This window comes from Lissotriton vulgaris, chromosome 4_1 (genome assembly GCF_964263255.1).
Source record: "Lissotriton vulgaris chromosome 4_1, aLisVul1.2, whole genome shotgun sequence".
In the NCBI taxonomy this organism is placed as follows: Eukaryota; Metazoa; Chordata; class Amphibia; order Caudata; family Salamandridae; genus Lissotriton; species Lissotriton vulgaris.
Genome location: NC_141691.1, coordinates 1,375,452,755 through 1,375,479,648, shown reverse-complemented (window position 1 = coordinate 1,375,479,648; position 26,894 = coordinate 1,375,452,755). Strand labels below are relative to the sequence as shown.

The 26,894-nt window shown below is 41.1% G+C and overlaps 1 protein-coding gene across 1 annotated transcript; it reads left to right on the top strand.

The window, feature by feature from the left end:
* Window positions 1-14,643: 14,643 nt before the first annotated feature.
* LOC147723999 (uncharacterized) lies at window positions 14,644-16,059 on the top strand. The gene has a single exon (XM_086966936.1). The coding sequence runs from the start codon at window positions 14,644-14,646 to the stop codon at window positions 16,057-16,059; it is 1,416 nt and encodes a 471-aa protein (XP_086823062.1).
* The last annotated feature ends 10,835 nt before the right edge of the window (window positions 16,060-26,894 follow it).

Here is a 26,894-nt window from a genome sequence, read left to right as displayed (position 1 = left end):
GTCTGAGCAAACTCGGAGAAAAAGGACCATCGGCAAAGGGGCTGAGAGGCAGGAGCATCCCCGGGCCACTGGGGGCCCCGGCGGGCGGGCCCCGGGGCTGACTTCCCCCTCTCAGCATGGCCGGACCTCACGGAGGACTGCCTGAGAAAACTCGGAGAAAAAGGACCATCGGCAAGGGGCTGAGAGGCAGGAGCATCCCAGGCCCCTGGGGGCCCCGGGGCTGACTTCCCCCTCTCAGCATGGCCGGACCTCACGGAGGACTGCCTGAGAAAACTCAGAGAAAAAGGACCATCGGCAAGGGGCTGAGAGGCAAGAGCGTCCCCGGGCCCCTGGGGGCCCCGGCGGGCAGGCCCCGGGGCAGCCTTTTCCCTCTCAGCATGGCCGGACCGCACAGAGGACAAACTGAGAAAACTCAGAGAAAAACGACCATCAGCAAGGGGCTGAGAGGCAGGAGCGTCCCTGGGCCCCTGGGGGACCCGGCAGGCGGGCCCCTAGAAAACCCGGCAGGCGGGCCCCGGGGCTGCCTTCCCCCTCTCAGCATGGCCGGACCTCACGGGGGACTGCCTGAGAAGAACCATCGGCAAAGGGGCTGAGAGGCAGGAGCGTACCCTGCCTTTCCCTGATTCAGAATCGCCGGAGGTCTGACTGACCCTCTCCCTTGTAATCCGGAGGAGAATTACCCTCCTTTCTTATAGTCTGTTCACTCGAGGTGACAGAGGGGACCCAAGGCGCGAAAGTATCCGACCTCCTGGAGCCCTCACTGGGATCCGGGAGGCAAATGGCACCCCATCGGGACTTCCAGGAAAGCCCGGCCATCTGGTCGCCCCATAGGAATGCATTGAGGGCGATCAGATGGCCGAGGGGATCTGGGCGACCAGATGGCCGGGCACGAAAGGGACCCTCTGGACCCCGTGCCACACGGCTGGACCCAGGACGGCGCCCAGGGTGGGGAGGCCACCCTGCCCGGGGCCCTCAGGGGCCCCGGACGGGGCTCCTGAAGCCAGCCGAGCAAGGGGAGGCTCCCTGGGCTCCACGGAACCCCCGTCCCGGGCCTTTGGCAGTGCGGCAGGCCGGGGGGACAGGGCCCTGGGCCCGAGCAGCCGACCCGGGGCCCCTGGACCCAGCCGGGGCTCCCAGGCAAGGAGGCGCAGGGGAAGCCTATCCCAGGCCCTCCAGACCCCGTCCCAGGCACCCTGCCACGCGGCAGGACCCAGGACGGAGCATCAGGTAGGGAGGCCACCCTCGGAGCTCCTGAACCAAGCCAAGCAAGGGGAGGCACCCCGGGCACCACGGAACCCTGTCACAGGCCTTTGGCAGTGCGGCAGGCTGGGGGACGGGGCCCAGAGCCGGAACACCCGACCTGGGGCTAGGCCGTGAGGGGTCCCAGAGTACCTTGTCCCCAGTAATCCGGAGGAAGGCTACCCCTCTTTCTGGGAATAAGTGCGCACCGCGAGGCTCAGAGGACCCAAGGCGCGAAAGTACTCGACTTCCTGGAGCCCTCGCTGGGATCCGGGAGGCGAATGGCACCTCATCGGGACTTCCAGGGAAGTCCAACTATCTGGTCGCCCCATAGGAAAGCATTGCGGGCGACCAGATGGCCGAGGGGAGAGGGGCGACCAGATGGCCGGGACCGAAAGGACTCGCCATCGAACCCATCCAGAGGCCTTCGTGGTAGGGCTCCCGCCTGCCCACGCTCCAGGGCTGCAGGGCTCCGGGGCTCCTGGGCTCCGGGGCTCTGGGGCTCCAGGGCTGCAGGGCTCCAGGGACTGCAGGGCTCCGGGGCTCCGGGGCTCCGGGGCTGCAGGGCTGCAGGGCTCTGGGGCTCTGGGGCTGCAGGGCCCCGGGGCTGCAGGGCTCCGGGGCTGCAGGGCTGCGGGGTTGCAGGGCCCGGGAACCATGGAGCCCGTCCCGGGTACTTTGCCACGCTGCCGGCTTGAAGAGGGAGCCCCAGATGCCTGGGAGGTGTTGCCCGGGAACAAAGCCCATCTGGTCCCCGGCAGGGAACCACCAGGCCCAAGAGGCTGTCCGGGCATACCCTTGCCCCTAGTAATCCGGAGGAAAATTACCCCCCTTTCTTGTAATCCGTGCACTCGAGATGACAGAGGGGACCCAGGGCGCAAACGTGCCCGACCTCCTGGAGCCCTGTCTGGGATCCGGGAGGCGAATGGCATCTCATCGGGACTTCCAGGAAAGCCCGGCCATCTGGTCACCCTATAGGAAAGTATTGGGCGCGACCAGATGGCCGAGGCGAGAGGGGCAACCAGATGGCCGGGACCGAAATTACGCCAATCTGCTTGCCCCGAGCCTCCGCGGGAGGGCTCCCGCCTGCCCTTGCAGGGCTCCGGGGCTGCAGTGCTCCGGGGCTCGGGGACTGCAGGGCTACGGGGCTGCAGGGCTCCGGGGCTGCAGTGCTCCGGGACTCGGGGACTGCAGGGCTCCGGGGCTCCAGGGCTAGGGGACTGCAGGGCTCCGGGGTTGCAGGGCTCCGGGGGCTGCAGGGCTCCGGGGCTCCAGGGCTCGGGGACTGCGGGGCTCCGGGGCTACAGGGCTCCAGGGCTCGGGGACTGCAGGGCTCCGGGGCTGTAGGGCTCTGGGGGCTCAAGGGCTCCGGGGCTGCAGGGCTGCAGGGCTCCAGGGCTCGGGGACTGCAGGGCTCCTGGGCTGCAGGGCTCTGGGGCTGCAGGGCTCTGGGGGCTCCAGGGCTCCGGGGCTCCATGGCTCGGGGACTGCAGGGCTCCGTGGCTGCAGGGCTCCGGGGATGCAGGGCTCCTGGGCTCCAACCGGCCCGGGGAGATCAGGGAGTCTGCCCAGGCACAAGGGACCCCTGTCCCGGGCACACGGACCCTCAGGACGTGCCCCAGTTTTCCACTTTGTTTTTCTCCAAAATTCTGCGTAGTGTGCGTAGTGGCACTACGCCCAGCCCTATATGTTATACAAAAAAGTTGCACAGTATACTATTAGTCTCACTTTATAATATAATCATTTTGGTACTACTTCATGAATTAGATATAAAAATGAATAATGTCTCAAACAATTTTTAATTATTAAATATAAATTTATGCTTCAGAATTTTCAAAATGTAAAAGAACTTCCAACATCAGATTGTTTGGAATCTCCTAAAATTCTATGCTTTGTAAACAGTCAATCATTTCTTGGTCCAGAGATTCATCCATGAAATCCAAGTCAACATTATTTTCTTCAGGATTGTTCTCAACGATAATTTCAAAAGAAATGTTATTGGTTTCTTCTTTCCCTTCCATTTTCTTGCTGTAAATTGCATAAAAAATAACTATATCAGTAGAGTTAGTGCACTGTTGGGTATAAGTTCAGACAGGTACTTCTGAGTTTTTAACAGTGAAGTTATCTTTGGGCAGTGTATGGTATCAGGCAGGAAGTAGAAATATAAAAAAGTGCATGTGATGAAGCCTTAGTAAATTCATATTTATACCAGAGTAGCCTAACTCAATCCATAACTATAACAGAGAAGCCTATCTCAATCTATAACTATAACAGAGGGACAGTAAATAACTATCAGAAAAAGTTTTTCCAAATTAAGTTAAAATGCACAACATAGTTCCCCTTACAAATTAACAACTTACCTTACAGGAAGCTGTTGACGTTTTGAGAGAATATTCTTTATAAATGTACCTCAGGTAGTAGTAGTCAAAATGGCCGTGTTTCCCACTCATTTTTCATATATATTCATGTACATAGCTAATCAAATGTCAGCACATAAAAGTACAAAATGAAAGTAACATTTTAATTGGTTGAAAATTCTAACACTTTATATGTGTTTTTGTCATGTAATTTACCTCAGGATATTTAGAGAGGGCTACAGCCCAAATGGCTCAATGGAATTCCACCAAATTTAGAAAAATGGTAGGGACTGGTATGTAGTAGGGCCTATTCTATATTTGGTGAAAGTCTCTCCAGTGGTTTTTATGTAAATTACCTTTCAAAATTTTTTGGGAGCGCTTACCGGTGCGCACTCCGGTACGTACACCGGCAGCGTTACGGGAGTCCGCCATTTTGTGTTTCGGTAGAATTGAGACATAAGATGGAGGACAAACAACGTTGGGAATGGGTAAAAGGGGGCACGGTAGAAACCCTCTGACCCCCTAGGTATTCTGAGGGGGGCTTAGGAGGCTCAAATTTTTGTGGGGGGAGCGCCCGGTACGCGCACCGGGGAGCGTACCGGGGAGCGTACTTTGGTGAAAAATAGTGAAACAAGTTACAGCAAAATAATCATTTTGAGTGATCAGAGGTAGGGTAGCCCTGAAAAGAGCTTTTGGGTTCTGTGGCTGATTTAGGTACGTACAAGTAGGTTCCAATGCACAGTCTTCAATTCAGGAGGAATATTCTATTCCCCTCATCTGAGAAGTGCACACCATCTCCTCTTTAGATATCTTGCTTGTTGTAACACAAGTTATTGTTGTATATTGAACCCATTCCATAGTCTCTCATGTAAGCAGAAACAGATTTATTCACATGTTTCCGTGCTTTCTCAATTTGTGGACAAAATTGGTTGGAACACTTCCATTTCTGTCTTTGGCATATATTGGAATATACCAAGGCGGATCTATGATGATACAACGCATGATATTACAACGCATGCTTTTACAACGCATTTTTTACAACGCAAAGTCTATTACAATGCGATATTTTACAACGCATACTATTACATCGCAATATAGTGTTACTAATGAAAAAGTGCCAATACAACGATATCTATTAAAACGCATACCATTACAACGAATTTAAATTATATATATATTTTTTTGTAATATAAAATCTGGCACGGGATGCAGGGAAAATAGGGGTTTTGGGTGGGGAAGTGTATTAAAATGTGGTGAAAAACTACACGTAAAAGTACTGTTTAAAAAAAAAAAAAAAAACTAATAACAGTTAATTTATTTATTTATTAAATTAAATGAATTAATATTTTATAATAAATAGTGAAATAAATACTGGGACGGGATGCAGGAAAATTAGGGGTTTTGGGTGGGGAAGTTGTAGTATCTTAGGTTGTATTTAGCTATGCTTGTTCTTCTCTCTGTCTTGGAGTCCTAGGTTGCCAGTGTTCTATGTGGTTCAGCTGCGCTGAGTATTCCACCGTGGACAGTTGGTGATCTCTGTCTCTACCTGGACTACGGATGGTCTGTTCTCCGCTTGGGTTGTCAGCTTATACAATAAACCTACACTTTAAACATCATAGCCTGCTGGTGTTTACTACATCTATTTTTGGCGACGACGGCTGCTGAACAACCCACACAAACCCACCACTTCTCAACGCTTCTGGCAAGCTTCTGGCTGTTCTACAATTTAAGCACTGCGGCATCGACGATTTTATTCCCGCACATTGGAGACACTTTCCAAGTATCCTGTCATCTTCCGTCATCGAAGAAACATCGTCTCATCAGTGTTTCCATCACCCGGCACTCCTCTAGATGGTAGCTGTACTGCGGTAAGCCGCGCATGCTGTACGCTAATGCTTATTGACTATTTGGAAGCGGGGAACTGGATTTTTCTGTATATTTCTATCCAATGCACTTTGTACTGCGCTGGAACGCAAGGCCAGCAGGTGCGTTCCAGCAACTGAAAATCTAACGGGACGTACGCACCGTCATTTGCGTGACTGTGACGTTTGCGTTTCACCTTGAAACGCATCGCTCGCTCCACGTCATTTTAGCCAGAACGAAGCGCATCAGCAGTTCTACTTCACGCCGGTGTTCCACTGTCTACGTCACAAAGACACAATACTCCTGTTCAGAGGAGAAATTTCACGGAACAGTTCTATTCTCAGAGGACACTCGAACATTGCTGTGACATCATAATTCACACCTTTCTCAGTCAGGCAAAGTCACTCACACTCGTCATAAAAGACTTTGGCAATACAGTTTTCTTTTTTGTTGCTTATTCTGCACCAGCTTTACCTCACGTTTAGCTTCGACTTTCCTTACAATTTTAATTTGTTCTCTAACATTTCTGGATCCATTCACTATGTCCTTGCAGGGAGTTCTACCACCTGCTCCCTTTCTAGAAACACCTGGAGATCCGCCTATCAAGTGGCGCAAATGGTTTGATGGATTTGAAACTTATATTGGCGCAATTGGAGCGTCCAGATATCGTGCAGAAAGAAAAAAGTACATCCTGTTACACTCACTTGGATTTGAGGGCAGAGAGATCTACAAACATATTCCTGAGTTAATACTAACTGAGGGAGAAATTCTTGATGAATATCAACAGACATTAAAAAAACTTGAAACTAGATTTGATGTCCAACCCAGCATTGTAGTTCTACGACACAATTTTTTCAAGCGCACGCAAAATACTGGTGAGGATGTTGACAACTTCATAACTGCACTGAGGGCACTTGCTTCAGACTGTCAGTTTGAAAATTTTACAGACCAGTTGGTAAGGGATCAGTTCATAGCGAAATGTACGGACAGGACAATCAAACAAAAACTGTTGTCCTTGGGAAACCCTTCCTTGGAAGAAACAATCAGACTAGCGAAAAGCATAGAAACGTCTCAAATCTCCGTAAAAGAGCTAGAAGAAAAGAAGAATGAAACTGTCACAGCAGTAAAGTTGAAGGACACAAAAACCCCGTTCAATAAGTTTCCAGATGGACAACAGTCTACCGACAAGCAGAATTCTTTCTTTAACAGAACAAACATTTGTTTTCGTTGTGGTAACCGACCACATGGTTTGAATGGGAGGTGTCCTGCAAAATTCGTTACTTGCAAAAATTGCAACAGAGTAGGACACTTTGCTAAAGTGTGTCAGATGGGGAAGAACAAAGTTTCTTTTAAGTCGAATCCTGTGAAATGTGTGATCGATTCTGATATCTCACAAACGGAAGATGAGTGTGTAACTAAAGACTTGTGCAACATGGTTGTAGTTGTAAGAGATGATGGGGTCATTACAGGTGATCCTGAGCTATGTGTAGACCCTTATGTTAACATACTAGTAGGTGACCGTGTTCTTTACCTCTTAGTTCATTTTGGTGCACGCATTTCAATGATCACTCTGGATCTTTTTCGTACCACTTGGCCTAACAAGGTTCTCCCTTCCCCTGATAGAAGAGCAGTCTCGTATGAAGAACGTGAGATTACAGTAGCTGGATATTTTGAAGACATTTTAGAATTTAAGGGGAGGAGGATTTTTGGGAAAATATATGTGGCTGAAAAGGGACTAAACATATTAGGTTGGTTCCACCAAGGCCTGTTTGGCATGCAATTAAGGCCGGGTACTAAGAATCAAGTAGTTGCCGTGAGAGACAGTCCTGAATTGGAGGCGCTAATAAATGAATTTCCTCATGTCTTTTCAGGAGAGCTAGGAAGAATAAAATCTTTCCAGCACAAAATAATTTTGAAGGATGGTGCCTGTCCTGTTAAACATAAACTTAGAAACGTACCTTTCAGCATTAGACAAGACCTAGAGAAGGAGTTAAAGACATTGCGTGATAAGGGGATCATTGAACCAGTAGAGTCCTCACTGTGGTTGTCTCCTTTGGTGGTTGCCAGAAAACAGAATGGCGAACTAAGAGTTTGCGTAGATTTGCGCTGCCTAAACAGGGAAATTTGGGTTGATTCCTTTCCCCTTCCAAACATTAATGAATTGTTGGCTAGTTTGAAGGATGCCAAGCTCTTCTCTAAGTTGGACTTGGCATCCGCGTATCATCAAATCGAACTTACACCTGAGTCCAGGCCCCTCACTGTCTTTCTGTCACCCTTTGGAACCTTCCAGTACGTACGGATGCCGTTCGGGCTGGCCTCAGCGGCGTCCGTATTCCAAAGAGTCATGACTGAGATGCTGAGGGGTATTGATGGGTTGTCAATTTTTCAAGACGATGTACTTATACACGCTCCTGACAAGAACACTCATGATACTATCTTAAAGCAAGTTTTATCTAAGTTTCAAGAGGTTGGGGTTGTATTACGGCGCGACAAATGTGTCTTCTCTACTAGTGAAGTGGATTATTTGGGGCACATGATAAACGAAAAGGGTATCTTTCCAAAGTCCAGTCTAGTGGAGTCTATCACTAAGGCCAAGGCTCCGTCTGACAAGAGTGATTTGAAGTCCTTCCTGGGATTGTGTGAGTTTTACTCCAAGTTTATAAAGGATTTTGCGACCAAATTAAGACCTGTGACACGAATGTTAATGAGTGGTGTTCCTTTTGAGTGGAACAAGGAGTGTGATGAGATTTTTGCGTGGGTGAAACAACAACTGATTTCCCCGAATGTTCTAAAGCATTTTGATCCCTCGTTAATGTGTACCCTGACTGTTGATGCCAGCAATGTGGGGTTAGGGGCTGTCCTGTCACAGAAAAAGGATGGTGACCTCAATACTTTGGGTTTTGCATCTAGGGTTTTGTCCAGTGCTGAAACCAAGTATTCTGTCATCGAAAAGGAGTTACTAGCTTGCTGGTGGGCTGTAATGAAATTCAGGAACTTTCTTTGGGGTAAGAAATTTTGCATCAGGACTGACCATAAACCCCTTGTGTCTATCCTGAGTGGGAAGAATGTAAGAGGATTCACACCAAGAATCGCACGCCTGTCTTCCAAGTTACTTCAGTTTGATTTTTTGATGGAATATATCCCTGGGAACAAGAATGGGTGTGCTGATTTTCTTTCTCGTTCCTCTGTTATGACTGATAAAGATTTAGATGCAGATCAGGATGATAAAGACCAATACCTGGTCGCTTCTATTGATCTTCCCCAGTTGTGTGCGGTGACCGAGGATGAGTGGAGACAAGCCCTTCTTTCGGATGTGATGTTACAGAAGGTTGTCACCTTTATCAGGAATGGTTGGCCTAGAGAAAGGAATCTCACCTTTGATCTCAAAACGTTTTTGCAAGTTGCAGATGAGCTTACGCTTGAAAGTGGGTTGATTTTAAGAGATGACAAATTGGTTCCTCCTGTGGTCCTGAGGGAAAGGTTGATTAAGTGCGCACATGAAGGGCATTTAGGTGCAACATTGACCAAGAGAAGAGTTCGTCTTTCCTTCTGGTGGCCATACATGGACAGGGAGATCGATGAATTTGTTAAGCGATGTGTCATCTGCTCTAGCTGTGATAAGGTTGTAAAGCTACGTACTCAGCCCTTGTCCCCCATTGAGTTTCCTCCTGCACCTTGGGTGAAACTTGGATTGGACATTGTCGGTCCTTTCTATGCTCTTGATTTTTCCTCTAGGTTTGCCCTGGTCCTTATAGACTATTATTCTAAATGGCCGGAGGTCAAGTTTGTCAGAGAGGTCACTGCCAAGACTGTGGTTGACTTCCTTTGTGATGTCTTTTTGAAGGAAGGATTTCCAGAGTTTTTGGTCACAGACAACGGCACTCAATTTGTCTCATCTGAGGTTGAAAATTACTTGGCCAGGTGTAGTATCAAACACCTGAAGAGTTCCCTGTATCATCCGGAAACAAATGGTCTCGTGGAACGGATGAACAAAGTCCTTGGGGAATGCATTCAGTGGGCTCTGAAGAATAGCTGTGTTGTCAGTAGCTCTGTAAGGAGCATGTTGTGGTTTTACAGGACCACACCTCATTCCACCACTGGGGTCTCTCCGTTTGAGTTGTTACGCGGTCGGAAGGCTTCCACCTTGTCCTGTCCCGGATGGATGTCCAAGTGGGTGAAAGGTGGGTGTTGGAATGATGAAGATGTGCGTTCTAATGTTGAGTCTGTTCAGTCTAAACAGAAGGTGTATTTTGATAAGAGGAAGAATGTTATGGTGACTGATCTTGCCCCGGGAGATTTCGTCTCCATTAACAAACCTGTTCATGTAAAAAAAGGGCATTCTAAATTCTCTTCTCCTGTTCAGGTATGTGAGGTCAGAGGGAACTCAGTTAAACTGACTAATGGGTGTTGGTGGAATAAGAGTCGTTTGGCCAAATGCTCCTTGCTAGGACAGCCTGGTTGTTCCTCTTCTGTCACCAATTCGTTACCGGCGGCACACAGTAGTTCCACCTCTCACACGAGTTCCTCTGCCGCCAGTCTACACCAAGATTGTACGGGACAAATGGTCCTGAGGCGCAGTTCTCGCACTAAGTCTGTTCCTCATAGATATAGAGTTTAAGTTTTCTCCTTTTCTCAATGGTTCAGTTTCAGCTCGCTTTTTCTTCTTTCCAGTTGTTTTCTTTCTCTCTCTCTCTCTCTCTCTCTCTCTCACTCTCACTCTCTCTCTCTCTTTCTCTTTTTCTCATTTTCCCTCTTGCTCTGTTCCCCTTCTGTGCTCAAGTTTCTTTCTTAAGGAAAGGCATATGTAGTATCTTAGGTTGTATTTAGCTATGCTTGTTCTTCTCTCTGTCTTGGAGTCCTAGGTTGCCAGTGTTCTATGTGGTTCAGCTGCGCTGAGTATTCCACCGTGGACAGTTGGTGATCTCTGTCTCTACCTGGACTACGGATGGTCTGTTCTCCGCTTGGGTTGTCAGCTTATACAATAAACCTACACTTTAAACATCATAGCCTGCTGGTGTTTACTACAGAAGTGTTTTAAAATGTAAAAAGAAACTACACGGAAATACCGCAAAAACATAGAAGTATTTAAATTAATACTCGCGTAATAAAATAAACACTCGAGTAACAATAAAAATACTCATATTTTTGAAAAATAACATATTTAAACGAGATTATTATCAAAAAAACATTTTTATGGATTAATTTTTTTATTTAATAAATTCAAAAAATATTTTTTTTTAAAAAAAATAGTAAAGAAATACTGGGTCGGGAAGCCAGGAAATTTGGGTATTTTGGTGGGGAAGTATATTAAAATGTGATGAAAAAATACACGGAAAAGCAATGATTTTCGAAAAAAAAAAATTAAATTATTAACAGTTAATATATTTATTAAATAAATAAAATAAATACATATTTTATAAAAAATAGTGAAATAAATACAGAGACGGGATGCAAGAAAAATAGTGGTTTTAATTAGGGAAGTGTATTGAAATGTTAAAAACTGCACGGAAATACCGCAAAATCATAGAGATATTCAATATAATACGCGAGTAATATAATAAGTACTCGAGTAGCATAGAAAAATACTCATATTTATGAAAACTAACATATTACACCGAGATAATGATGTACTTAAAAGAAAACGTAAAAATGATTAATAATTAAATGAAAATTAAACTTTAAAGAGAAACAGAAAGATTTTACGTAGAGAGAAGCGCCATTTTAAACACAGTAGAATGAAATGAAGTCCATCTACCATTTCCATGACATAAAATATCAACAAGACTTTCAAAATGGATGCCAAAACGGAACGAAACAGTGAAAACTTTACTTCAAAAGAAAACATTTTAAATTATACGTTTCCACATCAAAAGACTGAAAATAAAATTAAAAACGAAACGGTGTAATTTAGACCAAAAATGATGGAAATTACGAAAAGGTATAAATACATGTAAGCCACCATTTTGAAGTCAGTTGATTATCAACTAGCAGAGTGACCAGACGTGAAAACCTGACCCTCTGACCTCTTGAACTAATTGTCAACGAAAGCGAACTTTGAAGCATTTCTCTATCACATTGAAGTAAGTTAATAAAACGACATTAAAAAATGTTTAATGTTAACACATCAGCAGCAATAAGTTAAACAAATATATTTTTAAAATAGATTAATTAATAGAATATTAACCATTAAGAAAGGAAATATTTGAAAATAATGATAAACAACTGTAACGATTCTTTAAAATTAATAAACGTTAATAGTATAAAAACAATGTAATTTTTTTATAAGAAAATATTTTATTATGAGATATACTATATTTATAATAAAACGACCAAAAATATTTATTCCATTTATAAACAGTTCTCCAACCAAGTGAGACGAAAAAAACAACTTTTCAAAATAAAGTTTATAATTTAAACAACGAGTTTACTCAGCACGATTGAAAAAAAGGTAATTTTTTTTAATAATGTTAAAAAAAAACAGAAGTAAAGACCTTACATTCCAGCTAAATAAATAATCCATTCCTTATAATTATTTTTTTCTCACAGAAAAACGAAGTTGGTTTTAGAAATCGATATTCAATTCTAAAAACAATCGACAAGATTTACAGAAGGTAAATGTTGCGAAATTGAATGAAAATATAAATTAAACAATAAATAAAGCCATAACAAACGGTTTTTGAAATTCTAAATATTAATTGAAAATGCAACAGTACAGAAAGTGTGAAAAAATGTTGATTTTTATTTAATGAAAAACTTGTGAGTTATTAGTAGATCACAATCAATCGAAAACAGATTTTTTATAAATGTAAAATATATTTTTTAGATAGTCAAAAATATTTTCTGAAGCAGTGCCAAGTCGAAAAATAAAAGTGAGAATACCATTCAACAAAGCACGTTAAAGAAAAACATATCCAAAAAATTTGGACTATCAGCAAGGTAAGTGCTGGATAGTGTAAAAGTGCCTATAATAATTCTTATTCAAGAAATATGCATTAGTAGAGTAAATGAATAAGCATAAGCGAAAACACATGCCACTTTAGTAAACCTACCCCCCCCACCCCCTGAAAAAATCAACCAATGAATATATAAGTAAAGAAAGCAAGACAGAGTGGTCACATAGTGTCCAGATTGATTTAATCTACATAGAAAACATTTGCGATACCTTACAGAGTTTAACAGTAAAACGTTTCATTTGTTTTCATGTCCTTTACGTCTGAAGCAAAACCACTCATTGATTTAATTTAAATGTTCAAAATATTTTTTAGATACTCAAATTTATCTTCTGAAGTACTGCCAATTACAAAAAAAACTGAGAATATCAATCGACTCAGCACGCCATAGAAAAACATATCAAAAAGCGAGGACTATCAGTAAGGTAAGTGCTGGATAGTGTAAAAGTGCCAGTAACAAATCGTATTAAAATAATGTGCATTAGTAGAATAAGTGTATAAGGTAAACGAAAAAACATGCCAGTTTAGTAAGCCTCTCTCCACCCCCCGTAACACCCTAAAAAAGCAACCAAGAAATACATAAGCAAATGAAGCAAAACCGAGTGATTAGACAGTAGGCAGATAGCTTTTAACTAGACGCAAAACATTAGCACAACCTTGCACAGTTGAACAATGAAACGTTTCATTACTTTACATGTCCTTTGATTTAAAAGGAAAACCACTCATTAAATGTTTAAAATATATTTTAGAAACTCAAATTTTTCTTCTGAAGAACTGCCAAGTAGAAAAAAATCTGTCAATATCAGTTGACAAAGCACGTCAAAGAAAAACCTATCAAAAAGCAGGGACTATCAGTAAGGTAAAAGCTGGATAGTTTAAAAGTGCCAGTAACAAATTGTATACCAGTAATGTGCATTAGTAGAGTAAGTGGATAAGCATAAACGAAAAAACATGCCAGTTTAGTAAACCTCTCACCCCACCCTGAAAAAGAACCATTAAATACAAAACTAAATGAAGGAAAACAGAGTGGTTAGACAACGACCAGATTGCTTTTATCTTGAAGCAAAACATTAGCGCAAACTTGGACAGTTTACAAGTAAAACGTTTCAAAACTATACATGTCCTTTGCTTTTAAAAAAAAACACTCATGAAATGTTTAAATTATCTTTTAGATTCTGAAATGTATCTTCTGAAGCACTGCAAAGTTGAAATAAAACTGAGAATACCAGTTGACAAAGCATGTTAAAGAAAAACATATCAGAAAACTAAGACTATCAGCAAAGTAAGTATTGGATATTTTAAAAATGCCACTAACAATTATAAAATCAAAAAAGTGCATAGGTAAAGTAATTGCTGGATAGTATAGGGGTGTCACTTACTATTTAAACTCAATAAAAGTGCATGAGTAGGGAAAGTGCTAGATAGTGAAGAGGTGCCACTTCATATTCTAACTCCAGGAAAGTGCATTAGTAGGTAAAGTGCTGGATAGTGAAGAGGAGAAACTTACTATTCTAACTCCAGGAAACTGCATGAGTAGGGAAAGTGCTGGATAGTGTAAAGGTGCCACTTAATATTCTAACTCCAGGAAAGTGCATGAGTAGAGAAAGTGCTGGATAGTGAAGAGGTGCCACTTACTATTCTAACTCCAGGAAAATGCATAAGTAGGGAAAGTGCTGGATAGTGAAGAGGTGCGACTTACTATTCCAACTCCAGGAAAGTGCATGAGTAGGGAAAGTGCTGGATAGTGAAGAGGTGCCACTTACTATTCTAACTCCAGGAAAGTGCATGAGTAGAGAAAGTGCTGGATAGTGAAGAGGTGCCACTTACTATTCTAACTCCAGGAAAGTGCATGAGTAGGGTAAGTGCTGGATAGTGAAGAGGTGCCACTTACTATTCTAACTCCAGGAAAGTGCATGCATAGGGAAAGTGCTGGATACTGAAGAGGAGAAACTTACTATTCAAACTCCAGGAAAGTGCAAGAGTAGGGAAAGTGCTAGATAGTGAAGAGGTGCCACTTACTATTCTAACTCCAGGAAAGTGCATGAGTAGGGAAAGTGCTGGATAGTGAAGAGGAGAAACTTAATATTCAAACTCCAGGAGAGTGCATGAGTAGGGAAAGTGCTAGATAGTGAAGAGGTGCCACTTACTATTCTAACTCCAGTTTAAAATTTTTATACAAAAACATAGAAAAACTTAGTAATTTTTATTATCTCTTTTCTTTTTTTCAACAGATAATGACAAGCCAGGCCACAGCATCTTACACCAAATCAAGGAAAGGAAACAGACTTCTTAAACATTGTGGGTATATATATTGTAATGAAAGGGTAAGTGAACCAAGGAGACATTGGAGGTGTGTGCAATATTATTCTACCCGTTGCAGCGGCAGAGCGGTTACTGTTGGTGACAACGTAATCAAAACCTCTGAACATAACCACTCTGCCTCTGCAATAGAGACAGAAATACGCGAAACAATAAACAAAATGAAAGATATTGCATCTACCTCCAATGAAACTCCTGGTCAAATTTTAAGAGAGGTTGCACAACATGTCCCTGGACATGTTGCTTGTAATATGCCTACTATCCCAAATTTGCGTAGAATTATTCAACGTAAAAAGCAGGCAAGTAACACACACACAGTTACTCCACAAACTTTTGCTGACATTATTATTCCACATGATTTAACTCTTTCTTTCTCTAATGAACCTTTCTTACTTTATGACAACCAAAACCCTCTTAAACGAATTCTAATATTTAGCACTCCCCGTAACCTTTTTAAATTAGAGAATACTGAAATTTGGATGATGGATGGGACGTTTAAATGTACGCCCCATCCTTTCACCCAAATTTACAGCATTCATGCACAAATTAACAAAAATGTAGTTCCCTTAGTGTATAGTTTGCTACCAGATAAGCAATCTGCAACCTACTCTGAATTTTTGTCAGTGAATAAAGATAAAACATCTGGAAAAAGTTCTAGGAAAATCATTATAGATTTTGAATTGACTATGATCAATGTGATCAACAAATTGTATGTGGATACCCAAATTCAGGGATGTTTTTTTTATTTTTCCCAGGCATATTGGCATAAACTTCAAAAAACATCCCTGGTTACAGATTACTGCTCAGATAGCAAATTACAGGTTGAATTAAAGAAATTAACAGCACTTTGTTTTGTACCTCCTGATAGTGTAGATGAGTACTACACTGCAATTTCTGAATCAGAATATGTTGTTGAAAATGAAGAAAAATTGGCACCCTTGTTAAATTACTTCAAGGACACATGGATTGGGCGTCTAAGCAGATCAGGTCGCAGGAGGAAGCCACGTTTCCATGTGGAGTGGTGGAACTGCTACTCAACCTGCTTGGAAGGAGGTGCCAAAACAAATAATGCCATAGGGGGATGGCACAACTCCTTCAGTCATACAATTGGCAAACATCATCCAAATTTCTACTCTTTTTTGAAAACTTTGAAGAAGGAGCAAAGTTTTCAAGAAATGAGACTTGCACAGGCATTAACAGGAAGCCTAAATCCACGACCTTCAAGACAAACAAAGGAGATGTCCGAGAGACTATTGGCTGTACTTCAACAATTTTTGTTGAGTGTGGCATTAGACTACCTGGAAAATGTTGCTAACATATTACATTTCTAATCATTAATCACAATCTTACTTTCCTGCTTTGTCCTAAATTTTATTTTTACACATTTAATTCAATTGTCATTTTTGTAAAACATTTTTTAAATTAATATTCGTCGGGTTCCCTTACCTTTAGAAGTCTTCATTTTTTCTGCTGCACCATTTACAAATGGAGAAAAATCCATTTCGATTTTCTTTCCCAAAAAAACCCTTACAATCCATTTTGAAGTCACTCTTCTCTTTAAAAAAAAAAATTTCATTCCATTAAATTTAAAATGGAATATCTATACTTTTTGAAAACATTTTGAACGTTCCATTTAAAGTTACAAGATTTACCTCACCACTTAACTTTTCAAAAGTGATGCTGGCTTGAAAATAATTTGTTAAAAAAACTTGTTTTTTAAAAAAGTGTGGAATTATTTATTTATCAAATTTTTCTGAATAGTTAAAAAAAGAACAATGTTCTTATCTTTTAATTTTTTTCCTCAAAAAAGGATAAAAAATTATAATAAAATTGTGAAACTTCAATTTCTTTTTGAAATTACAAAATCGGTACTTTAATGCATTTTAAAAGTAAAGCATTCTTTTTTGTTTTTAGTAAAAAATTTTAATTCTTTTTTCTGTACTTTTTCAAACAGAAAATATTCAATCAAGCAAACAAATCCATATTCCTTTGCGAAATTCTTAGGCATTCTTCTTTTTTCTTAAAATCCTTCACTGCAAAATGTGACGTTCACAACCTGTAAATTAATTTTTCAAGGTTAAGTAACATCACAACCTAACTGCATTTTTTCTCGCTAACTAAATTTAATTTTATCATCTTCCAACAAAACAGACTACGAAACCCAAATTCATTGGCATTCATATTTTTTTTTAAATTCCCTTAAAAAACAATTAGATGTTGACAACCTGTAAAAGAATTTTCAAGGTGATTTAACATCACATCCTAACTGTTTTTTTTCTCGCTGACTAAATCATTTCATATTTCAATCAATTCAATTCTTTAAAGCAACACGCAAAATAAATGCATTAATTTCCTGGCTTATGAAATATGAAACAAAAGCAACCAATCAAACGCCTTTTTCGAAAAATGTCAACAATTTAATCTAAACATATCTCTCTTCGATTTTCACACTAGCAATTCCAAAAACAAGTTTTAATTTTAACAAACCAAGCCAAAAGCAATAATTTTTCAAAAATCACATAACTAACCTATTACTCTTCTACAAACTTTCAATACTAATACATGTCTATCTCTACTCAAAACATTGGGGGGGTCATTAGGATGTCGGGCGGATTTGCTCCGCCAGGGTGGCGGTGGCCACCGCCACCCTGGCGGAGCAAATCCGCCCGACATCCACAGCCCAATTCCCCCCCGCCATATTAGTATGGCGGGGGGGGACCGCGGCGGTGCAAAACACCGCCCGCATGTTTTCCGCCCCGGTCGCCTTGCGGCCGGGGCGGAAAACCAGTAACATGGTGGCGGTGTCTGTTAGACACCGCCCGCCATATTACCATGGGCATTTGTCAATGCCTTTCCGTGGCGGCAATGCCGCCACGGAAAGGCATGCGGAGACTCCCTGCGGGGGCCCGTTGCGGGCCCCCTGGGAGTCCGGGGCTTGGGGGGTGCACATTGGGGGTACCTATGGTACCCCCCCGCATTTGAATGTGCAACACGGCAGGCACCGCGCGGTGCCTGTCATGTTGTGCTTTGAAATGCACAACGTGCATTTTAACCATTGCGGCGGGCGGAGATTTCAGCTCCGCCCGCCGCAATGGTAAATATACAGGATGCGCCCGCCTGTGTGGCGGGCGCATCCTAATGCCCATTTCGGGACCCCCGCCCTGTAGGCGGGTGGTCCACATCCCCGGTAGGGTGGCGGGCGGCCAAAGCCCGCCCGCCATCCTAATGACCCCCTTAACGTTCAAAATGTTTTCAAATAATTTAACAATAACTTATTTTTATATATTTACCCTTAACTTTATTCGTTACATAACCCGACGAAGGCATATACAAGTAAAATGTTCGGCGACATGTTGAATTCAAACCCAATACAACTATTTTTTTAAAAACGCAACCTCTCCTAATCCTTTCATTACAATATATATACTTTTTTATCTATGTTTTACTTTAAATAAAGTTATAAATGTTTCCTACCTTGAGCGCAGATCAGCTTCCTGCTCCTTCCAGCAATCAATGTAATCCAAGATGGCCGCTTACGTCGACGTTAACGTAACGACGTGATCAAAATGTAGCAAGATAAAAAAAGGACTATTTATTTAACTTTTATTGTATTTATCTTTTAATGTATTAAAAATATTATTTGAAAAGTTAAAATTTTTGAAAAATATTGAAAAAGTAAATAACAATATATGTATTTTTTATACATGTTTTATACAAAATAAAATTAAATAATTAAAGAAGCACATGGTCTTTTTACTTTTATTTTTATTAAATGTAATGTTTTAAATTATTGTATAAGCACTAAAAATTATGTTTATTATCACTTACCAATATGCTAGTCTTGTTTCCATCTTCTCCATCCTGCGTCTGTTGTTTTTCAACCTTACAATTCATTTCCGCGGGTTACTATTGAGTATTCATTGAAATAAATAAAGGACTAAAGCCTTCATTGAAATCAATGTAAAACCGTGGGAAAATTTCTAAAAATACCTCTTAAAATATTCCTTTCTATTTTTTATAAATGCAAAATATTTTTAAACTTATAATAATAAAATTATTTTTTTATAAAAAAATTTCCTTCAAAATAATTTTTTTTATTTTTGTATTAAAAAATTTAAAAAAATTCAAAAATATTACTTAAAAAAAACCTAAAAAATAAAGCTAATTATATTTTTTTTTAAATTATATTTCTTATTTCAAACATTTCATATTAAATTTAAAAAAATTTTTTTTTTTAAAAATACCTAGAAAAAAAGAGAGAATACATATATATACATTTTCTTAATAAATACCTGAGTATTAACACTTCTATTAATATCCATTTTTCCAACAAATATAAATATAATTTTTTTTATCAAATTTTTATATTTCCTAAAAAGATAACTGAATATATAAACATCAAAAGAAATACATTTTACAAAAAATAATTAATAATAATTAATTAACTAAAATAAATAAAATAAATATAAATACTTATTTATTAAATTCCATAATTATCATCTTAAAATTATTATTAATTAGTTATTTTTTTTAAATCAATATTTCAAATATTACAAATTACCAGCGTATTTAAAAATATAATATTTTTTTTTAAAATAAAAATTTAATATTATTTATAATATAGGAAAATATATATATATATATATATATATATATATATATATATATATATATTATATATATATATAATATAGTAAAACCAAAAAATAAATTAAAGAATACCTGATTAAATCTAAAAAAAAAATATATTCATTAATATAAATTTACGATGTAAAAGCATGCGTTGTAATAGCACTTGCGTTGCAACAGCATGCATTGTAAAAACATGCGTTGTAATAGAACTTGCGTTGTAACACTTGCGTTGTGATAGCACTGCGTTGTAATACTTGCGTTGTAATGGTTGTTTCCCTACCAAGGCAGTTTGTGGAAAAAGTGCCATCAATTGCCCAAAGGTGTCCTTTAAAAGCATTTCCAGACCTACCCCAGTCAAAGTGCCTAGGTCATTTCCACCACAGTGCATAATTATCAGGTCAGGGTGTGGCAGATGCAAAAAGGTTTTCACCAATGGTATCAATTGGTGACATCTCAATCCTCTCTGGCCAATCCACTAGATGTCCACAGTTGGTAAATCAAGGTTGTGAAAATTTCTGATAGCTGCATACCTTTGAGCCCAGTGGATGTAGCTATGTCCAATAATCCAGACAGAATACATGGTGAGAGGAGATTCTGGTGCAGTCAGATGAAGTGTGGGAATGAAATGGCAGTTGGAACAGTAGGAGTTTGCAAAACAAAATGTGGAGTTTCAGTGCTCTTGAATCACAAGCAATGATTGGTTGATTTAGATAGTTGAAAACTGTAAGTTAGGGTGCATGGTTCTGTTCTGTGAAAGAAGTAATTTGAATGGTTAAAAAAAAGTAATTTAAAGAAACATTGCACCGGATAAGCTGGTGTATTGAGAGGTCAAACATCCTTGCTAATTTCATTTGCAACATTGTAGAATAAACTTTTGAACCTGAGAGTTCAGTGAGGAGGGAGTTGCTATGGTAACAGGCAGAAAGGGTTGAGGGGGGGAAGGGTGTTGGTTTGAAAATAGTGAGGGAAGAGTTTTAATTGGTTGACAAAAAGGATATGTGTGTAGAATTAGAGGTTTTCTGTGCCAGTCATGGTTGCAGTGTCTGGAGTGCATACCTTTTGCTCTGCTAAAGAAATACTGGTGTGTGTGTCTGACACTGTTCTCAATCTCCCAAAGCATTTGTAAAGGTGATTAATGATTGATTTAATATAGATAGAGACTTGTATGCTCTATGGAGAAGATTTGGAAGCAGATTGTGGTTTTTTAATGTTGCTTTGTGTCATGCTTTTTGATAATGCTTGGTAAAAAGATTTGGCTGCATAGAGGAATTGTATTTTGTAAAATTGAGAAGTTTCAGTAGTGACATGGAATGCTTGTACATAGGAACTGCGCTCTGTTTCTAAAATGTGATGTGAAAAACGATTTTGGGGTAAATGAATGGCTTTTACATTTTTGAGAAGGAATAAATAGTGTCTAATATATTTGAACCTTTCACAATGATGTCACCTGTGTTACCTCAGATTAGGAAGCAGATTAAGCTTTTTTGTTGTTGGTTTGTGTCATGTTTTTTGATAATGCTTGGTATCAACATTTGCAAGATAGAGGAATTGTATTTTGTGAAATAGTGAGGTTTCAGTAGTGAAATTGAATGCTTGTACATAGGAGCTGCGCTCTGTTTCTAAAATATTATTTAAAAAACGATTTTTGGGGTAAATGAATGGCTTTTACATTTTTGAGAAGGAATAAATAGTGTCTGGCCTTCACCTATCAATCATCGGAAGGGGAAACTTTCTTAAAATGAATGTGCTGCCTAAATGTTTATATCTGTTCCGCGCAATTCCCCTTGCAGTAGCGGCCAAGACGCTAAAAATACTCGACTCTCTTATGAGCAAATTCCAATGGCAACAAGGTAAGATCAGGAGATCTCATAAGCTATTGTCACTACCTAGAGATAGAGGTGGGCTTGCCATTCCGAATACTAGTCTTTACCATTGGGCAGCACTTCTTAAACAAATGTCACCGCTGGTCAATTTTAGTACAGAGATGGCTACCTTAGACGCTAATGTCTTACCATCAATATATGAGATGGTTCTTTGGAGGGATGCAAATGGGTTGTTTTTACAGCAAACAGAGGCAAAAGATATAAAAAAGAAATGTACATTTGAAATCGTAAATAGTGCTTGGAAGGTATGGGCTAAGATTGCCAAGCATATGAACATCAGGAAATTTAACAGATATACTTCATTATGGCAATCGAAACTTACTTATGGTTTCTCCCACAATGTTATAGCTAGGAAATGGCAAAGGCTTGGAATTTGTAGAATAAAGGATTTTTTGTTAAATAATTTTGAAACGAAATTTATAGATTTAAAAAATAAATACCAACTATCTAATGGTGATTATATCAAATTTGTACAAATCTATGCCAATCTTAAAGCAAAGGGACCAGCCTTATGTTTAATGAGAGTGGATATTATTGAAGCCGTCAATAAACCCTGCACAAGAATAGGATTGCTTTATGATCTCTGGTTAACTAACATCCAAGATGATCTAGAGAAAACAGAAACAAACTGGGCTACTAAACTTAGCAATCCTAATGTTGATATCTATAGAGTGTTGGAACTAAGCGATTCACTTTTTATGGCTAGCAACCTTAAAGCACAGACTTATAAAACCGTTTTTAACCTTTATTACAAACCTGCCAAATTATTTACATGGGGCAAAAGGGAAAATGATCTGTGTCCTAGATGTTTACAGGGTCCAGCGACATTAATACATATGTTCAGTACCTGTCCCAAGCTCGATTTAATTAAAACCGTGATTAGTGATTATTGGCAAGAGCTATTTGGGCGTAAACTCCCTGAATCCGAAACACTTTTTATTTTTGGCTATGATTCCTCGTTAGAACTTTCAAAACACGAGGAAAGCCTGCTATTCATTGGAACAGCTGTTTTTAGAATCACCTTGTCAGCCCGCTGGAAAGAATTAGAACCTCCCAGCTTCCAGATGTGGCTGGCCCGATTTTTAGCAGTTTTCAGTTTTGAGACGGCTATTTATGCAACCAGGGGAATTAGAGCGAAGAAATTTGGAGAATCAATATGGTACCCAATTACGAATTGGAAAGCTTGTATCAGCTTTACCACATAAATACTTGATATAACTGATTTGTCGTAACTGTGATATAATCTAATTGGCTAGAACATTTGGTATATTGACATTTTATAACCCTGTGTTGTTTATTTCAATTACTATGTTGATTCAGTTATTGATTTCTTCTCTTTTCTTGTTTCTTTTTTCATCATGGATTTAGAGTGGATCAATCCTTCTATATTATCCTCACTCCCTTCATCCCTTCACTCTTGTAAATGCATCCTCAATCAGACTCCTTTCCATCTCACTCATTCTCCTTTTGTTTACTCCTCTTTCCTGATTTAGTTTTGCTAACTCACATTCTTTTACTATCTTACTTACCTTCAGTTCATTTCTCTCTTCTTCTCTTCCTCTCTGTCACTGAATGTATCTGCCTTACTCTTAGTCATTTGCTCTCCTTCTTTTTCTTTTTCCCTCTTTTTGTCCTTCTACATTACTTTATTTCCCTTTCTGTGTCCTTCACTCTTACTTTATTTCTTGGTACACTTTTATGATTTTTAACCTCTTGACCTGTCTCTTCTATTTTTAAATATATATTTTACTAATTATAACTTATTTTTTCTTCTCTCTTTCACAGATATAAAGTGTAGTAAAAACATGTAATTAAGTTTACATTAATTATATGGTAAGTGTAACTAAAAAATGTAGTTTGTCATCACCCTTTGCTTTAACCTCACTACTATTCTCTCACCCTACCTCACCCCCGTTTCCTTACTCTGCTTCCTTCACTTATTCTTATCCTCCATGTTTACTCCTCTTTCCATTACTCTCCTACCACATTCAACTTCTTTCAGTCCCCCTGCTTTACTTCCCTTACCCTCTGTTCCCTTCCTTCGCTCCCTCACTCATTCCATTTCCCTTACTCACTTACTCCACTCCTCTCACTCCTTCACACAGTGCCTCTGTCCTCACAGTTCCTCACTCCCGGTCCCTCACTCCGTCTCTCTTACCCTCACTGTCTCTGTCCCCTCACTCTGTCACTACTCTTTTGTCATGCTCACTCCCAATAACTCACCCACACTCCCTCACTTATCTTTCTTTGCTGCTTCACTCAGTCCCTTTCTGTCACTCCTTCCTTAACTCTCTCTGTCCTTTCTCTCTGTCACTCCCCATGTCTTACCCTTATCCACCCTCTTTCACCCCTCTTTACTTACACTCACTGCTCTTTTCTCACCCTCCCTCACCGCTGTTCCTTTACTTCGGTTCCGTCACTACCCCTCATTCCCCATCCTTTACTCTCCTTCCCTTTACTTTCAACACCCACTCACATTCTCCTCCCAGTACCTCTGCTTTAGTCTTCTTCCTCTCTCTTCTCTTCTTTCGCTCCCTTATTCATTTTCCTTTTCTTAGTTATACCCTCTTACACCTTTTCTCTGTCTTACTATCTATTACACAGTCCCTCTGTGTTCCTCTCTCTAGCTCTCTTTCTCATAACATTACTCTCAATGTCCCCCGTATTACATAAATATACAATATAAGATTCAATAAAAAAATATTATATTTCATATCTATAGAAATTTGCTATTAAAAAACCTTTGAAATTCACTGGAAAAAAAATAGGATAGATGTCCTACATATAGTTAAGAATTAGCATTTAAAAAACCTATGAAATTCACTGAAAAAAACATAAGTTTCACACCAGTTATAGTTAGGAATTAGCATTTAAAAAACCTATGAAATTCACTGAAAAAACCATAGTTTTCAAAGTCATGAGTGATGTCACTGACCATGTCATGAGTGATGTAATATGTGACGTCATCAGCAGTGCATTGCAGGCGCGCAAGTTATAGTGAGTCCAACTAACTATAACGTGGGAATTTCACTGGTTTTATGTCAGTAAAATTTCCAGCTAACTATAACTGGTGTCAAACCTATGGTTTTTTCAGTGAATTTAATAGGTTTTTTTAAATGCTAATTCCTAACTATAACTGGTGTGAAACCTTGGTTTTTTCAGTGAATATATATATGTATATATATATATATATATAGCGGGACTTCCCGAGAGGCGTCTGCATTGTCTTTCGCTTCCAGCCTACGTGACACTGATGGCATGGGCTAGGGAGTAGGGGACATAAGAACATTTATTCCCTGCAAATTCGTGGGTTACTTACCCCTGTGGCGCATTGAATTCCAATATGGTGCACAATGGGAACAGAAGTCCCTCGCAGATGCTTCTGTGGCATCGGCACGAGAATGCGCTGCAGCTGAGCCTTTGCATCATGGAATGGGAGGAGCTCAATAATAACCTGACGGAGGCACCCTTCACGAACTGCGGCATTTGAAAAAGGCTTGACGCCTAAACCGGTCATACCGACTTTTCTCCAATAAATGTTCAAAAGAGCCCCGCTGTGTCCCTTCCTTCTTTCAACTGAGAGAGGACTTCTGGCATATTACAAGTGAATTCCTGAGCACTTTTGAAGGGACCCTTCCTGCTTGGGCTGTGATAACTACAGGACGATAGGAATCTAACTTGTACTTTCCCGAGGTATCGGAATATCACAGTCCGCCTGCCTATCGGTGTTGACAAGAAGCTGCTGCCTGGTGGTGGTCCAAGGGACTTCCCGGGAGGCTTCTGCATTGTCTATCGCTTCCAGCCTACGTGACACTGATGGCATGGGCTAGGGAGTAGGGGACATAAGAACATTTATTCCCTGCAAATTTGTGGGTTACTTACCCCTGCGGCGCATTGAATTCCAATATGGTGCACGATGGGAACAGAAGTCCGTGGCAGAGGCTTCTGTGGCGTCGGCACGAGAATGCGCTGCAGCTGAGCCTTTGCATCACGGAATGGGAGGAGCTCAATAATAATCTGACGGAGGCACCCTTCACGAACTGCGGCATTGGAAAAAGGCTTGACGCCGAAACCGGTCATGCCGACTTTTCTCCATTAAATGTTCAAAAGAGCCCGGCTGTGTCCCTTCCTTCTTTCAACTGGGAGAGGACATCTGGCATATATATATATATGTATATGTATATGTATATGTATATATATATATATATATATATTACCTACTGGCAGTCCCCATTAGGTAATTATAGTTAGGACCTATTTTCCATATGAAATCCGCAACATTCTATTCGCAATAACTTTGGCGCTGTTCCACAATTCTTTCAAGTCTCAGGGTGATTCGTCAAGCGGGGGCCAAGAAAAAAGGGGGTCCTAAAACGCATTTTCCCTATAAAATTTCCTATAGGAACCTTTAGTCACAGCTACAGCCCGAAATGCAGAACGGAATTACACCAAATTTGGCAAAGAGGTAGCCCTTGGTTCAGACTCGTGCCATTTTGTTAAATGGTGTAAATCCGTTCAGTAGTTCCTGAGAAAATCAAAAGTAAACTCCCATACATATCTATGGCCGTGGAGGATCCGCGCACCCTCCCGATGACAAGCTGTCTGTTAATTGGCTGTCAACAATCCAACCCAGGAAGTGTTGGTAGCCATCTTGTGCCTTGGTAGAACCAAGGCACAAGAAAACAGTCAAACAAATGCGCAAAACACAAAAAGGGGGCAGGATAGAAATACCCTGACCTCCTAGGCCTGCTCAGGGGGTCCCACAAGGACCCCCAGGGCCAATTAATATATATTTTTTTAAATCTGCAAAATCCACGCAGCGTGTGTGGATCCTGCCGATAAAAAAAAAACAAAGCACTGGCTCCCACGCTTCATTGGTAATTAGCACCCAGGGGGGCCAAGTCCCAGGGGCAATGCTTTTATGTGAATGGGTGACCCAAGGGGGCACCCCAATCCCGGGCACTGCTACCGCTCAGGGCTTTAAAAATGTATGTGTGGGGGGCTCACAACCCCCCAGCCCCGGGGACCGCCACTGCCCGGGGCTTCAATATAAGTGGGTGGGGGGCTCAAAGGCTCCCCAAAGTCCCAGGGACCGCCACATTAAAATATATGCAGGTGGCTAACGGCCCCCCGCAGCCCGGGGTGCCGCCACCCCCGGGGCTTTTTTATCCAAAAATAAACTTGTATGGGAAGCTTGAGCCCCCCCACATGCCCCGGGGACCGCCACCTCCCCAGGGCACTAAGAGTTTAAATTTGGGGGTCCATTATGATCCCCCACTCCCAGGGGACCACCACCCCCTGGGGCTTTGAAAATGTTGGGAGGGGGGCCATTGGCCCCTCTCCTAAAGCCTTGTCATGGCCCTGGGGACCGTCACCCCCCAGGGCCGGCTCCTGCAGTGTCCTGGGGTGCCCACCCTGGGAAACTGTTTTTGTATTTTGAAAGAGAGAGCAGGGAACCCTGCTCTCTCTTTCAAAATGCAAACCAAAAATTGCTTTTTCACATGGGTCGCTCCATCTTAGCAGCTCCCAATGTGGAAACGCAATGCCGCTCCCGCAGGAGGTGGGCTGAGACTGTGAGTGGCCTGGGAGAGGAGCCACGCGGCCCCCTCCCCAAAATAAAATAACTACAAAATAAAAATTTTTAAAAGGCG